The sequence below is a fragment of the Grampus griseus genome (genome assembly GCF_964374135.1).
Source record: "Grampus griseus genome assembly, chromosome: 16".
Taxonomy (NCBI): Eukaryota; Metazoa; Chordata; class Mammalia; order Artiodactyla; family Delphinidae; genus Grampus; species Grampus griseus.
This window is the reverse complement of record NC_139010.1, coordinates 71629605-71646909: the sequence shown is the minus strand read 5'-3', so window position 1 is coordinate 71646909 and position 17305 is coordinate 71629605. Positions and strand designations below refer to the sequence as shown.

Below are 17305 nucleotides of genomic sequence, written 5' to 3'. Positions count from 1 at the left end.
CAGAGAGGGTGCCTAAAATCATAATAAGGCCACAGACACCCCAAAACACACCACCAGACGTGGACCTGCCCACCAGAAGGTCAAGATCAAGCCTCATCCACCAGAACACAGGCACTAGGTCCCCTCCACCAGGAAACCTACACACCCTCTGAACCAACCTTAGCCACTGGGGACAGGCATCAAAAACAACGGGAACTACGAACCTCCAGCCTGCGAAAAGGAGACCCCAAACACAGTAAGATAAGCAAAATGAAAAGACAGAAAAACACAGCAGATGAAAGAGCAAGATAAAAACCCACCAAACCTAACAAATGAGGAGAAAATAGGCAGTCAACCTGAAAAAGAATTGAGAATAGTGATAGTAAAGATGATCCAAAATCTTGGAAATAGAATGGAGAAAATATAAGAAACGTTTAACAAGGACCTAGAAGAACTAAAGAGCAAACAAACAAAGGTGAACAACACAATAAATGAAATTAAAAACTCTCTAGAGGGATCAAAAGCAGAATAACTGAGGCAGAAGAATGGATAAGTGACCTGGAAGAGAAAATAGTGGAAATAACTACTGCAGAGCAGAATAAAGAAAAAAGAATGAAAAGAATTGAGGACACTCTCAGAGACCTCTGGGACAACATTAAACACACCAACATTCGAATTATAGGGGTCCCAGAAGAAGAAGAGAAAAAGAAAGGGACTGAGAAAATGTTTGAAGAGATTATAGTTGAAAACTTCCCTAATATGGGAAAGGAAATAGTTAATCAAGTCCAGGAAGCACAGGAGTTCCATACAGGATAAATCCAAGGAGAAACACGGCAACACACATATTAATCAAACTATCAAAAATTAAATACAAAGAACAAATATTAAAAGCAGCAAGGGAAAAAAAACAAGTAACACATAAGGGAATCCCCATAAGGTTAACAGCTGATCTTTCAGCAGAAACTCTGCAAGCCAGAAGGGAGTGGCAGGACATATTTAAAGTGATGAAGGAGTAAAACCTACAACCAAGATTACCCAGCAAGGATCTCATTCAGATTTGATGGAGAAATTAAAAGCTTTACAGACAAGCAAAAGCTAAGAGAATTCAGCACCACCAAACCAGATTTACAACAAATGCTAAAGGAACTTCTCTAGACAGGAAACACAAGAGAAGGAAAAGACCTACAATAATAAACCCAAAACTATTAAGAATATGGTAATAGGAACATACATATCGATAATTACCTTGAACGTAAATGGATTAAATGCTCCAACCAAAAGACATAGACTGGCTGAATGGATACAAAAACAAGACCCGTATATATGCTGTATACAAGAGACCCACTTCAGACCTAGGGACACATACAGACTGAAAGTGAGGGGATGGAAAAACATATTCCATGCAAATGGAAATCAAAAGAAAGCTGGAGTAGCAATTCTCAGATCAGACAAAATAGACTTAAAACAAAGACTATTACAAGAGACAAAGAAGGACACTACATAATAATCAAGGGATCAATCCAAGAAGAAGATATAACAATTGTAAATATTTATGCACCCAACACAGAAGCACCTCAATACATAAGGCAAATACCAACAGCCATAAAAGGAGAAATCGACAGTAACACAATCATAGTAGGGGACTTTAACACCCCACTTTCACCAATGGACAGATCATCCAAAATGAAAATAAATAAGGAAACACAAGCTTTAAATGATACATTAAACAAGATGGACTTAATTGATATTTATAGAAAATTCCATCCAAAAACAACAGAATACACATTCTTCTCAATTGCTCATGGAACATTCTCCAGGATAGAGCATATCTTGGGTCACAAATCAAGCCTTGGTAAATTTAAGAAAATTGAAATCGTATCAAGTATCTCTTCCGACCACAATGCTATGAGACTAGATATCAATTACAGGAAAAAATCTGTAAGAAACAGAAACATATGGAGGCTATACAATACACTACTTAATAACCAACAGATCACTGAAGAAATCAAAGAGGAAATCAAAAAGTACCTAGAAACAAATGACAATGAAAACACAACGGCACAAAACCTATGGGATGCAGCAAAAGCAGTTCTAAGAGGGAAGTTTACAGCTATACAAGTCTACCTTAAGAAACAAGAAACATCTCAAATAAACAACCTAAACTTACACCTAAAACAATTAGAGAAAGAAGAACAAAAAACCCCCAAAGTTAGCAGAAGGAAAAAAATCATAAAGATCAGACCAGAAATAAATGAAAAAGAAATGAAGGAAATGACAACAAAGATCAATAAAACTAAAAGCTGGTTGTTTGAGAACATAACCAAAATTGATAAAACATTAGCCAGACTCATCAAGAAAAAAGGGAGAAGACTCAAATCAATAGAATTAGAAATGAAAAAGGAGAAGTGACAACTGACACTGCAGAAATACGAAGGATGATGAGAGATGACTACAAGCAACTATATGCCAATACAGTGGACAACCTGGAAGAAATGGACAAATTCTTAGAAGTGCACAACCTTCCGAGACTGAACCAGGAAGAAATAGAAAATATGAACAGACCAATCACAAGCACTGAAATTGAAACTGTGATTAAAAATCTTCCAACAAACAAAAGCCCAGAACCAGATGGCTTCACAGGCAAATTCTATCAAACATTTAGAGAAGAGCTAACACCTATTCTTCTCAAACTCATCCAAAATATAGCAGAGGGAGGAACACTCCCAAACTCATTCTACGAGGCCACCATCACTCGAATACCAAAACGAGACAAAGATGTCACAAAGAAAGAAAACTACAGGCCAATATCACTGATGAACATAGATGCAAAAACCCTCAACAAAATACTAGCGAACAGAATCCAACAGCACATTAAAAGGATCACACACCATGATCAAGTGGGGTTTATCCTAGGAATGCAAGGATTCTTCAATATACGCAAATCAATCAATGTGATACACCATATTAACAAACTGAAGGAGAAAAACCATATGATCATCTCAAAAGATGCAGAGAAAGTTTTCGACAAAATTCAACACCCATTTATGATAAAAATCCTCCAGAAAGTAGGCATAGAGGGAACTTTCCTCAACATAATAAAGGCTATATATAACAAACCCACAGCCAACATCATCCTCAATGGTGAAAAACTGAAACCATTTCCACTAAGATCAGGAACAAGACAAGACTGCCCACTCTCACCACCATTATTCAACATAGCTTTGGAAGTTTTAGCCACAGCAATCAGAAGAAGAAAAAGAAATAAAAGGAATCCAAATCAGAAAAGAAGAAGTAAAGCTGTCACTCTTTGCAGATGACATGATACTATACATACAGAATCCTATAGATGCTACCAGAAAACTACTAGAGGTAATCAATGAATTTGGTAAAGTAGCAGGATACAAAATTAATGCACAGAAATCTATTGCATTCCTATACACTAATGATGAAAATCTGAAAGTGAAATTTAAAAAAACATTCCCATTTACCACTGCAACAAAAAGAATAAAATATCTAGGAATAAACCTACCTAAGGAGACAAAAAGACCTGTAGGCAAAAAATTATAAGGCACTGATGAAAGAAATTAAAGATGATACAAATAGGTGGAGAGATATACCATGTTCTTAGATTGGAAGAATCAACATTGTGAAAATGACTCTACTACCCAAAGCAATCTACAGATTCAATGCAATCCCTATCAAACTACCACTGGCATTTTTCACAGTACTAGAACAAAAAACTTCACAATTTGTATGGAAACACAAAAGACCCCGAATAGGCAAAGCAATCTTGAGAAAGAAAAACGGAGCTAAGAAGAAACAGGTTCCCTGGCTTCAGACTATACTACAAAGCTACAGTAATCAAAAGAGTATGGTACTGGCACAAAAACAGAAATATAGATCAATGGAACAGGATAGAAAGCCCAGAGATAAGCTCACGCACATATGGTCACCTTATCTTTGATAAAGGAGGCAAGAATATACAGTGGAGCAAAAACAGCCTCTTCAGTAAGTGGTGCTGAGAAAACTGGACAGCTACATGTAAAAGAATGAAATTAGAACACTCCCTAACACCATACACAAAAACAAACTCCACATGGATTAAAGACCTAAATGTAAGGCCAGACGCCATCAAACTCTTAGAGGAAAACATAGGCAGAACACTCTGACATAAATGACAGCATGATCCTTTTTGACCCATCTCCTAGAGAAATGGAAATAAAAACAAAAATAAACAAACGGGACCTAATGAAACTTAAAAGCTTTTGCACAGCAAAAGAAACCATAAACAAGACGAAAAGACAACCCTCAGATTGGGAGAATATATTTGCAAATGAAGCAACTGACAAAGGATTAATCTCTGAAACATGTAAGCAACTCATGCAGCTCAATGTCAGAAAAATAAACAACCCAATCCAAAAATGGGCAGAAAACCTAAATAAACATTTCTCCAAAGAAGATATACAGACTGCCAACAAACACATAAAAGAATGCTCAACATCATTAATCATTAGAGAAATGCAAATCAAAACTACAATGAGATATCATCTCACACCAGTCAAAATGGCCATCTTCAAAAAATCTACAAACAATAAATGCTGGTGAGAGTGTGGAGAAAAGGGAACCCTCTTGCACTGTTGGTGGGAATGTAAATTGATACAGTCACTATGGAGAACAGTATGGAGGTTCCTTAAAAGCCGTGTTTACAATAGCCAAGACATGGAAGCAACCTAAGTGTCCATCAACAGAGGACTGGATAAAGAAGATGTGGTACATATATACAATGGACTACTACTCAGCCATAAAAAGAATGAAATAATGCCATTTGCAGCAACATGGATGGACCTAGAGATTATCATACTAAGTGAAGTAACTCAGAGAAAGACAAATATCAGATGATATCGCTTATATGTGGAATCTAAAAAAAGGTACAAATGAACTAATTTACAAAGCATAAAGAGTCACAGATGTAGAAAACAAACTTATGGTTACTGAGGAGGAAGGGCGAGAGGGATAAACTGGGAGATTGAGATTGACATATACATATTACTATATATAAAACAGATAACTAATAAGGACCTATTGTATAGCACAGGGAACTCTACTCAATACTCTGTAATGACCTATATGCGAAAAGAATCTAAAAAAGAGTGGATATATGTATATGTATAACTGATTCACTTTGCTGTACAGCAGAAACTAACACAGCATTATAAATCAACTATACTCCAATAAAAATTTAAAAAAAAAAAGAAACCATACATATTTTAGAATTCATATGGCTGTATCCCCCCAAATGGAATTTTACTGCACATAAATTTTAAAACACTTTACAAAGGAATGAAAGACAAAACAAAACCAAACAAGAAATAAACCAGATACCTCTGAAGAAAAAGTGACTGCAATATAATAAATTTGTGGAGAATAATATGAGAGGAGGCAGATAATTTGGCCTGGTTTCAGAGGAACTTGTAAGTCTAGTCTGAAATATATTATAAATGTGAAAGGAAGCTTTTAAACAATGGATTCTTATAATTCAATTTATGTTAAAAAATCACTTTGGTTGTTTTGAATAAAATAGACTGATAGACAGAAGGAAGAATCAGGGCTTATGTAGGGGATTAAGGAGAGAGAAATGTATTTAGTTAATTCCCAGGTATTGAAGTTAGGTTAATAGTGGTAACCGTAACTGAGCTAGAGAATACTAGAAAAAAGAGCTGTTTGCCAAGACAGCAAGTTTAATTTAGGACATGTTGATTTTGAAGTACTAGGCAATATTTTAGTGAAAGAACTAAGTTTCAGTCTATAGTGTTCCAAACCTCAGCACTAAAAATTAGACATGGAGCACTGGTTTAGCTAAGTTGCAATAAACTTTGTGCAATTACTATTTTACTCAAGCTATATTTGATATTTTGGTTTAAAAGAAGAGTTGGGATCTAAATATCTGTTTTCTTCTACAGCAAAGCCAGGGAGAGAATTCCTGAAGAAACCTCCAGTATAATAAGATGTAATTTATGGTTTCTACTTAGAGAAATCTATATCTTAAGGCCTCATTTCTATTAACATATCCATTATCATAATCTCACTTTTGAAAAGGAGGACTTCTATTTTTCATTCTTCCCAGAGTTCTTCGTTCTTGCACCATTTAAAAAAATTTTTTTTATACCACATACTCCTTCTGGGATATGCCACTTTGATGTAGGCATTCTGTTACCAATGATTTCGGTTTACTTCTCTCCCTGTAGGGAGTTACATCCTTCCTTTTTCTCTTTTGAAATATCTTCATGGACAACATCATTGTTTCATTTCCCCAAATCTTGATCACAGTGTTTATTTTTCATTATTCTTCCCACTCACATGCTCACTTCTGTAGGGTCATCTTTGATTATCCTTGTTTTTTAATTGCTTAACTCCTAATTTTTCTTTCTTTTTCTATTCTTTAAATTCCTCTAATTAATTAAAATCCTTTCTGGATCCTCCAAAATAGCATCATCATCTCTTTTGGCACTTTATATGCACTAAGATGGCTATAATAAAAAAGAGATAAAAAGAAGTGTTACTGAGAATATGGAGAAATTGGAACCCTCATACATTCCTGGTGAGAACGTAAAATGGCACATCTTCTTTGGAAAATAGTTTGCCAGTTTCTCACAATGTTAAATCTAGAGTTACTATATGACCCATCAGTGCCACTCCTAGGTATATACTCAAGAGAAATAAAAACGTTATCGCCACAAAAAAACATGGACACAAATCTTCATAGTGGCGTAATTCACATGAGCCAAAAAGAGGAAAACACGCAAATGCCCATCACTGAAAAAGGAGAAATAAAATGTGTCATATCCATACAACGGAATGGTATGTAGCAATAAAAAGCAATGATATACTGATACATACAACATCATGGATAAACCCTGTAAACACTGTGATAAGTGACAGAAGCTTGTCACAAAAGAACAAATATTGTATGATTTTAATTAGTATATGAAAATGTTCAGAATAGGAAAATCTATATACAGGAACTAGATTAGTGATTGTCTAAAACTTAGGGTGTGGGAGAGGGATGGGAAGTGACTGCAAATGGGTACAGTTTCTTTTTGGGGTGATGAAAATGTTCTAAAATTGACTGTGATAATGGCTACAGAGCTATTGAATTGTGCACTTTAAATGGGTGAATTGTACTGTATATGAATTATATCTCAATAAGGCTATTTTAAAAAATAAAATTAGAAATTAGAAAATGAATTTAAAATTAGACAATTGTATGTAGAAGTGAAAGTTTCGAATTTTCTAGTGTTCTTATATGATTCAGGAGTAAAAAAGGACACCGATTAACATTATTACTGGTTAGGAAAAATATACATGTTAAAATTTAAGGGCATTCATTAAAGAAAAAATTTGAAATGTATAATTCCTAAACTGCTAAAAGGAAAAACAATTAAATGATATTAAAAGGACATTCAATTTAATAGAAAGCAGGGGAGAAGAAAAAAAGATTGCTTGAGAAAGCATTTTAAAAGGTGAAAAGATGGAGAAAAAAATTAAAATACAACAATAATTGCAATAAATAGAAATTCACTAAATCTGTTTCTTTAAAAGTCAGAGATTTTCAGATTATTACAACAGGATAAACAATGTCCAGATATTTGTGGTGTATGTGAAACACATTTAAAATCTAGTAAAATAAAAAATATTGAAAGTAATGAAAATAGATTTACCATGGAAATTCTAACAAAATTATATCTAAGTTTATATAAAACAAGTTATAAATTAAGACAAAAATTTCAATAAAGACATAGAGAATTCAAAATGGTTAAAACAACAATTCAACTCCACTCTTAATAATGGATAGGAACACCAGACAAACATAAGTAAGGAAACAGAGGATTCGAACAACACAATAAACCAACTACATTCAAAGGACATATGTAAAACACTATTCCCAACAACAGGATACACATTCTTCTCAAGTGCACATGAGATATTGTCCAGGATATACCATATTTTAGGTCACAAATTTTCTCAATAAATTAAAAAAAATAGGTATCATGAAAAGTATCTCCTTTAACTACAGCAGAATAAAGTCAGAAATCAATAACAGAAGAAAACCTGGAAAACTCACAAATTTGGGGAAATGAAACAACATACTCTTGAACAACCAACAGCTCATAGAAGAAATCACAAGGGAAATTAGAAAGTACTTAGAGACAAATGAAAATGAAACAGAACATAATAAAACTGATGGGATGCAGTAAAAGCAGTGCTAAGGAGGAAATGTTAACTATAAATGTTTACATTGAAAAACAAGAAAGATCTCAAACCAACAACCTGACATTAAACTTAAGGAACTAGAAAAAGAACTAAACCAAAAGTTAGCAGAAGGAAGGAAATATTGTAATAAAGATTAAAACAGATAAATGAAATAGAAAATAGTAAAATAATAGAGAAAAATCAACAAAACCAACAGCTGGTTCTTCAAACCAATCAACAAAATTGACAAACCTTTGGCTAGATTTACTAAGGAAAAGAAAGAGAGACGATTCAACTTACTAAAAATAAAAATAGTATAGATATTACTACTGATCCTATGATAATAAACGGGATTTATTAGAGTATACTATGAACAACTGTACACAAATTGTATAACCTAGATGAAATGGACAAATTCCTAGAAACACAAAACCTACCAAGACTGAATCATGAAAAAATAGAAGGACTGAATAGAACTATGACTAGTAAGGAGATTGAATCAAAAACCTCCTGACAAAGAAAAGCCTGGGACCTGATGGCTTCACTGATTGATTCCACTAAACATTTCAAGAACTAATACCAGTCCTTCTCAAATTGTTCCAAACATTAAAGAGTAGAAAACAATCCCTAAGTCATCCTATGTGGCCAGCATTATCCTGATACCAAAGTCAGACAAAGACACAAAAAAAGAAAAGTACTAATATCCTTTTTGAACAACGATGCTGAAAGGGGAAATTTTTTTAGAAGAATTATATACTATGACCAAGAACGATTTATTCCTGGAATGCAAGGATGGTCTCACATATGAAAGGCCTAAATCTAATACTCCATATTAACAAAAAGAAGGGGAAAAACTTACATGATTATTTCCATATCCATATGAATTTTAGTACCTCAAGGGACCCCAAGTAGCCCAAAAAATCTTGAAAAAGAGCAAAGATGGAGGACCCACACTTCTTGATTTCAAAATTTACTACAAAGCTACAGTAATCAAGACAGTGTGATACTGGCATAAAAATGGAAAAAAGACTTAAACAAACATTTCTACAAAGAAGATATATGAATGGCAAATAAGCATGTGAAAAGGTGCTTATCAGCGCTAATAGTTAAAGAAATGTACATCAAAACCACAATGAGATACTAAGTTGCACCCTCTGGGATGGCTACAATCAAAAAATAAAAAAAAAAAAAAAAAGAAAGGAAAAAGAAAAGGAATAAAGAAAAAGAAAATTACAAGTGTTGGTGAGAATATGGAAAAACTGGAATCCTTGTGCACTGCTGGTGAGAATGCAAACGGTACAACTGCTATGGAAAACAGTATGGAGGTTCTTTAAAAAAAATTAAAAATAGAATTACCATATGACCTAGGAATTTCTCTTCTGGGAATATATCCAAAAGAATTGAAAGCAAAATCTTGAATACGTATTTGTACACTCATGTTCATAGAAGCATTACTTACAATAGCTAAAACATGGAAGCAACTCAGGTGCCCATAAACAGATGAATAGATAAACAAAATGTGGTATATACATACAATGGAATATTACTCAGCCTTAAAAGAAAAGAAATTCTGACATATATCACAACATGGTTGAGCTTTGAGAACATCATGCTAAGTGAAATAAGCCAGTCACAAAAGTACAAAAATTATATGACATCACTTATTATAAGATACCTAGAGTAGTAAAGATCATGCAGACAGAAAGCAGAATGGTGGTTGTCAGTGGCTGGGGAAGAGGAGATAGGGAGTTACTGTTTAATGTGTATAGAGTTGCAGTTTTTCAAGATAAAAAGAGTTCTGGAGATGGATAGTATAAATAGCTGCACAATAATGTAAGTGTATTTAACATCACTGAATTGTTCACTTAAAAATGGTTAAGATGGCAAATTTTATATTATATGTATTTTACCACAATAAAAAAATTGAAGGGAAAACCACAAAAATTCATAAGAAAAATTGAAAATTCTAACTTGTTTGTACTAAAAAACATAACATTAAAGTGGAAAAATATTAAGGCAATCCATCACTGTATTCACACTGAGGCCACACTTCCTGAGAGCTGTTCTCAGTCAATGACTGAGCATGGCAGTAATAGTAAGGAAGGCCTAATCCTGAGAGATGCATAACTCCTCTGTTAGAATACAGAGTTTGGCTCGAGGACTCATCATTGGTCTTGTCAAACTTTCAGGCTCTTTCATTCAACTTTCCTTTCTTCCTGCCCTACTTCACGAAGGTCAGATTGGCACCGTGGTCTAAAAGATCCCTCATCTTCTCCCTTGCTCTTTCCCTCACAGGAGTTCCCCCCAATACGTTTACTGCATGGCTAATGCCATTTTGGTCTACTTCTCTGATGACTTGTGGTCTGAGCAATCAGGAGGTAAAATGGGGATCTGAAACTGGCTCACTCACTATTTGGCAGGCTAAAGAGAAACCATCCATGTTGCTAGATGAGACACAGACAGTCCCTGGAAGAAGGCTTCAATTGCTAAAAATTTCACCAGTGGTGACCTGGGGAAAATGCTTTCAAAAGAGAGTGGAGCTGGCTGACTACTGCTATGTTTGTATTGACCCTACAGAGGGATAATGAGAGACTGAAGGCCACTAATAAACATTACAGGCTAAATATACGAGCTAGAGAGTCTCTTTTATAGCTTTAAATCAGGCCCTTACCTCTTGACAGTGGAGGAGCCAATATGAATGAGCAGCAGACTGATGATCTAACTGTTAGAACTGCAGAGCTCCAGAGATGATAGACTGCTCAGCCAAAGCAGTCATCTTATGCAAAGACAACGGCCACTGTTGGAAAACTGGAGCTCTTGAAATATGGGATAGGAATACCTAGAATGGACTATCTAGATAGACGTTTCTGAGGATGTTGGTTCTATAACTCCCGTTTCTAGTAATAGACAATAGGGTCACCCCCCGTAAAGGCTGCCACCACCTCCTCTCCTGATTGCTAGACTAATAACTGAATTTAATGACAGAATAATGCATCTTGGCCTGAAAAGAAAGGGAAAAGATTATATACTTGAAAAAGCTGCAAGAATTGGCTAGCATGTACTGGCAGCAGCCAGGAGATCATGTCAGGAATTGGAATTTGGTGGTATTTGATCAAGGGAGGATGGAATGTAAGCCTGGATAAACAAGAATTCATGAATTTTGGTGCAGAGTCTCAGGACCAGGTGATATAATACCCTATGGAGGACTCCAGGGGATGGGGCAAAACTTGATGAGGAAGTGATTCTTATAAGCCTGGAAAAAGCACTGGCCAAGGCAAAGTGAAATGGAAATGCCTGAGTTGCCCTAGAAGATGAAAGAGAAAAGAATAAAAAAGCTGACAGGAGGGAATGTACTGGAATTGATATATTATGTAAGGCCGGTAGATTACTTTCTATGGGACGTACCAGTCACCAAGGCCATGAGAAATTTGCTAGTGAAAGGGGCACCAGCTTCACTAAGAAGTTCACTGGTGGCTTTCTTCTGCAGACCAGAGCTGACAACAGGAGAGGCAGTGACAAAGGGAGGTGTTAAGTGATGGGGCCCCAAAGTAAAAAAGATCAAGGGTCAGTGCCTAACTGACAGAATCCAGGGTCTACAATGAGGATAAAGTTCAACAAGACTGGAGGAGCAGACAAGGGTGTTGGCCCACAAGGAGCTGTGGGATGATTAATAATGGATGGTATCTATCTCGAGAGGCAAAATAGATGGGCAGCCAACAACGGTGCTATTTAACATTTACTTTTGTTGTAAGTAGGAATGGAGGAACAAAGGCTGAGGTTGTTGCCAAGAGAAAATCATGATCCTCTGCTCAGCTCCCAGATGAGTTAATTTACAAATCCAGAACCCACTGAATAGGTGGCTGAGTCCATAGAAGAAAAGACATTTTGAAACATCTTGGAAAGTGTATAAAATGATCCCCAAAGGGACCTGTGTATGATTCCTTTACAAAGAGCCCTGTGTATATTTGGGTATATACACAGGTATATACATGGGTATGTACACAGTGCAAGAGGAGTAAGTAGATATTTTGATTACAATAAGACACAGGGTTAGAGATCACAGAGATACCCAAGGACTAAAATACCATCATGAACCCTTGTTAGACTTGGGGTATCTCCAGGGTCCAGGTAAGAAATTCTGGCTAAATTCTGGATCATAGTGGGCCAACTGTGTCTATGCATCCACCCAGTGATAAGTTCCCTACTTCTCAAGTGTATAATTAGAATTTATGTACAAGGTGATTAGAGTAACCCCTACATTGCATCCCTGGCCTGTGGGGTAAGATCTATCATAGTGGGAAAGATCAAGCAGCAACCTCTGAAAATACCTGCCATCTGGTCAAGATGGTAAATCAAAAACATTATGTAATTCCAGTGGGACAGTGAAAATTAGAACCACCATTAAAAATCTAAATGGTATAGGGGTAGTGGTCCCTGATATATCTCCATTTAATTTACCAGGCTTATTCTTTTAAAATTCAGATTCACACAGACTTACTTTTCCATTTTACATACCAGAAACAAGTATTTATTTTTAAAATAATTCTTTTCAGTTTTCTCATCATTCACTATATTATAGTACACACTCTAAAAACAACATCCTTTAATTCTAGATATGAAAAGACTGAGATTTAAAGATGCTAGGTGACCTACTTAAGATGGCACAGAAAGCTAAGAGCAGAGCCAGGCTATGCCTATAAGTGATCTTCCTAGTACTGACTCAATTATGTTTACCACCAGAACTATGCCCAATATAAAAGTAAAAAACTGACACAAAGTTTATGAACTGGCCTCCATCAAACCATGGCTAAACTGAAAGGCTGACACATTCACCTATGCTACTTCAATAACTCAGAAACAGCAATAGCAGTAATAGCGGCCTGATTGAAGGATGTCCATAAATGCTGACCTGTCTAAAACTCTCTTTTAAAATTTAACAGTGGCTTTATTTAAAAAAATAATAAACTTAGAAGTATTTGTGCATTTTCTTTTCTTAACAAGGAGACAATTAGAAAACTGTCTAATTTACATTTTAATACTGAGAAAAATTTTAATGATGAAAAACCCATTAACTATACTTTATCTCACGTGACGCTTAGAATATTTTATATTACTTTGTCCATGATGACAACATAATAAATAGGATCATCTCTAAGACATGGTACACATTAACACTAGCTTTCTTTTACTTAATAAAAGAGTTATTGAACTTAAACATGCACACAAATTCAAAAGCTTAAAATAAAACCCTAAACATATAAATAATTTACATATATATTCAGCTTTGTGAATTTTCACACAAAAGTAAACTTTTTAGCATATTAACATCCACATTATTCTGTCAAAAACTTTTATTTTTATGCATTAAATAAGGCTCATTCAATTACAACTTCTAATACTTTTCCAAAAACATTGTAACCTAATTAACAGGCTTAATATCCCTTAATATTCAGAAGTACGAAATCAGAGAACGTTAAATATATTTAAGATGTTTCCTCGGAACTTCCCTGGTGGCGCAGTGGTTAAGAATCTGCCTGCCAATGCAGGGAACACGGGTTCGAGCCCTGGTCCAAGAGGATCCCACATGCCGCAGAGCAACTAAGCCCATGCACCACAACTACTGAGCCTGCGCTCTAGAGCCCGCGAGCCACAACTACTGAGCCCACGTGCCACAACTACTGAAGCCCGTGCACCTAGAGCCTGTGCTCCACAACAAAAGAAGCCACCGCAATGAGCAGCCCGCACACCACAGCGAAGAGTAGTCCCTGCCTGCTGCAACTAGAGAGAAAGCCCGTGCGCAGCAACGAAGACCCAACACAGCCAAAAAAATTAATTTAAAAAAAAGTTGTTTCCTCAAATTTCATTTTTAAGGGACAAATTTAAAGTATGAATAGACTTTGCACATGTTAGTGATAAATATGATTTAGCGTTAAATTCTGGAAATTAATACTTTTTAAGGGACAAATACAAACATGATTGTTTTCAGAGCAAAGTGACCAACATGGCAAGGATTTTGACAACAAGAAGTGAATAAACGAACAGAGAATGTGTAAATTGGAGAAAAGAGTTTAGAAAACCAGAGGGCTGCAAATGGAGATGAGAGAGATTAGACTTGCTATGTATGAGCCCATATGGGTAAATGAGAAGAGCTATTACAGGGAGGCAGGTTTCATCTCAATTATAAAGAACAATTAGTTATCTGAAGATAGAAAATGGTATCTCAAGAGATGGTGTGTTTCCTGTCATTAAAGGTATTCAGGCATAAGTTAGATCAGGGGTTGGGCAAATTATGTCCACAGGCAGAATTCAGCCTAGCAGCTGTTTTTGTAATAAAGGTTTATTGGAACATAGCCACTCCGATTTGTTTCCATACTGGCTGAGGCTGCTTTAGCACCACAACAGCAGAGTTGTTTAGATGCAACAGAGACCTTAGAGCCCACAAATCTTGAAATATTTACTAACTGGCTCTTTACAGAAAATGTTTGCTAACTTCTGTGGATAAGGTATTAGGATTGTATGGTGTCGTTATAAGATAACCAATAATGGTTACTTTGGTGTTGAGGAAAGTGCTTGGCATATCATCTGTGTTAAGGATTTGGTTTAACAGGTTCTTTGCTGTTCAGCGCAGCCCAGACCACTTGGTGAGTGAAGGTCAAAATTACATGCACTGTTTGTAAAGTTGTGTGCTGTGATGTGGGGCTATGCCTGCCAGAAGGAGGCACAATTGTCTAATTTACACAAAGGCACCTAGTGGACCAGTATAAGCGGTACACATCATAATCATGTTAACAAAAATAACATTCTTTCTAATCCAGATGATCTCAGGTGCCATCACATAGATATTCTACCACTAAAACTCAGCTGCTTCTCCTCGCCCAGTGTTTCTTTATTTACATCCCATGGAAATGAAAATAGATGTTCTACGAAGAGAGCTTTTAGGTTTTGAGAAATGCTACAAACTCCGCCCTCTCTTTTAGAAAGATACACTGCAAATTAACATATTAAAAACTGTGAGAAAAAAAAAAAACTCTGAGCAGTAATGTCAGTTAAAAACAAACCAAAAAAGCCCTATTTAACTTCAGTATACACAGCATTTTCCAAATGTATTTAATTATGTAACACTTTTTAATGAACCTACTGTTAATATCTCAAAGAACTAACATTCCAGGAAACTATGCTATATCCTAAGTCATATTTAGTACTTCTAGATTATAAGCTCTCTGAGGGCAGAAAATACATACTTCTTCTCATGCCCTGCAGATTTCATCACATTGCTAAGCACATATAATAATTACCTAAGAAATCCAAGAAATAATTGAATTGATATGGATTTCAATGCTAGGAGATGGACCTAATCAATACAGTGAATGCACTGTTAATTTTATTAATTAAAACAGGCTTTAATTACTTATATGACAGGGGAACACAGGGTTATCATCCTCTTTCCACTGAATCAATTAGCTATTAAATAGTACTACAGCAAAATAAACTTGCAAAAGTATATGTCAAGTATGTTTCTTCTGCTCTATGGTATATATTTAAGTATATAAAACTATTCAAGACACACTGTATCATATTTAAGGTTAAAGAACTGATAAATTACCTATCAGATTGACAGAACATACATCAGAACATAGGTTTAACAAATTCAAAGTCAGTAAAAGCAAATTACCTGAAGAAGGTGACAAAAAACTGCACAAGATCCATGATTGTATTGTGTTGTGAGAATGCAATCTGAAAAATCAAAATAAAAGAAAGTTTGAAACTTACTGAATCTATGCTCTTCTTCAAAGTGGTGATGTTTCATGGCATTTGTAAATACAATATTTTTAAATCATCAAGAAATTTGGATCACCATATTATAAATCATATGTGCTGGAATCAAAATTTCATTGAGAACACCTAATATAACCAACTGCTGATGACCTTTGCACAGGCTATAACATTAAATGGCTTAAGAAAACTATTACATATGGAATCTAAAAAAAATGGTACTGATGAACCTAGTGGCAGGGCAGGAATAAAGACGCAGACGTAGAGAACGGACTTGAGGACACGGGTGGGGGGGGGGCGGGGAGGGAAGCTGGGATGAAGTGAGAGAGTAGCACTGACATGTATACACTACCAAATGTAAAGTGGATGGCTAGTGGGAAGCTGCTGCATAGCACAGGGAGATCAACTCCATGCTCTGGATGACCTAGAGGGGTGGGATAAGGAGCGTGGGAGGGAGGCTCAAAAGGGAGGGGATACGGGGATATATGTATACATATAGCTGATTCACTTCGTTGTACAGCAGAAACTAACACAACATTGTAAAGCGATTATGCTCCAATAAAGATGTGAAAAAAAAGAAAACTATTATAAAATTACTTCAGTAATGCATGCTAAGACTTTCATGTGAAATCCTATGACATATTAAATGTGCCTAACTAAAACATGCAAATGAGTTTCTTCATCTAATAATTATCACATTTTTCTATCAATACAATTGATAATTGCTTGTGTGCCGAAAAACTTAATTTCAACTGTATTAAGGAAACTGAGGGAAATAGTTTTTCTTGTATATTCTTGCCTAGGGAAGCTGCATACAACTATTTTGTTATAAACCCCTGCAAGAATAAAATACATCACCTCAGTTTATATTTTCATGTTAATGAATTTTGAGAGGAGAAATAAATCAATAAGCTAAAACTGTTCTCCACTTTTGTTAACATTATAGAGATCCTACTGTAACACGTTTCTTGAGGAAGTATTATAGAGTGCACTAGTCAACAATGTAGCATCTGAATAGAGAATATCTATTTAGATACAGAAATAGAGAAAATTCAACTTTTTCACTTGCTAGATGTAAATATTTTAGAAAACTATTTAACCTATTTTTGTCCCATATGTGAATGGCAATAATAAGAGCATCTACCTCATGTGTTAGAGAAAAGACTAACTCAATTAATAGAAATAAAATTATTGCCATAATATCTGGTATATAGTATAATACAGTAAATATTATACTTTTACATCATGTATAAAGGAGCTGGTCAACATAAGTGAATTTTCCCAGATAGCTGAAGCTAAACAA

General features: G+C 35.3%; 1 protein-coding gene across 1 annotated transcript in view; it reads right to left on the bottom strand.

The window, feature by feature from the left end:
- ATRNL1 (attractin like 1) overlaps nt 1-17305 on the bottom strand; it is a gene marked incomplete at both ends in the record, with an annotated part of 679175 nt that overhangs the window by 378890 nt on the left and 282980 nt on the right. Inside the window, one exon of the mRNA XM_082673255.1 lies at nt 15902-15963. Within this exon, the coding sequence (XP_082529381.1) occupies nt 15902-15963 (62 nt within the window). The remainder of the gene's footprint in view (nt 1-15901; nt 15964-17305) is intronic.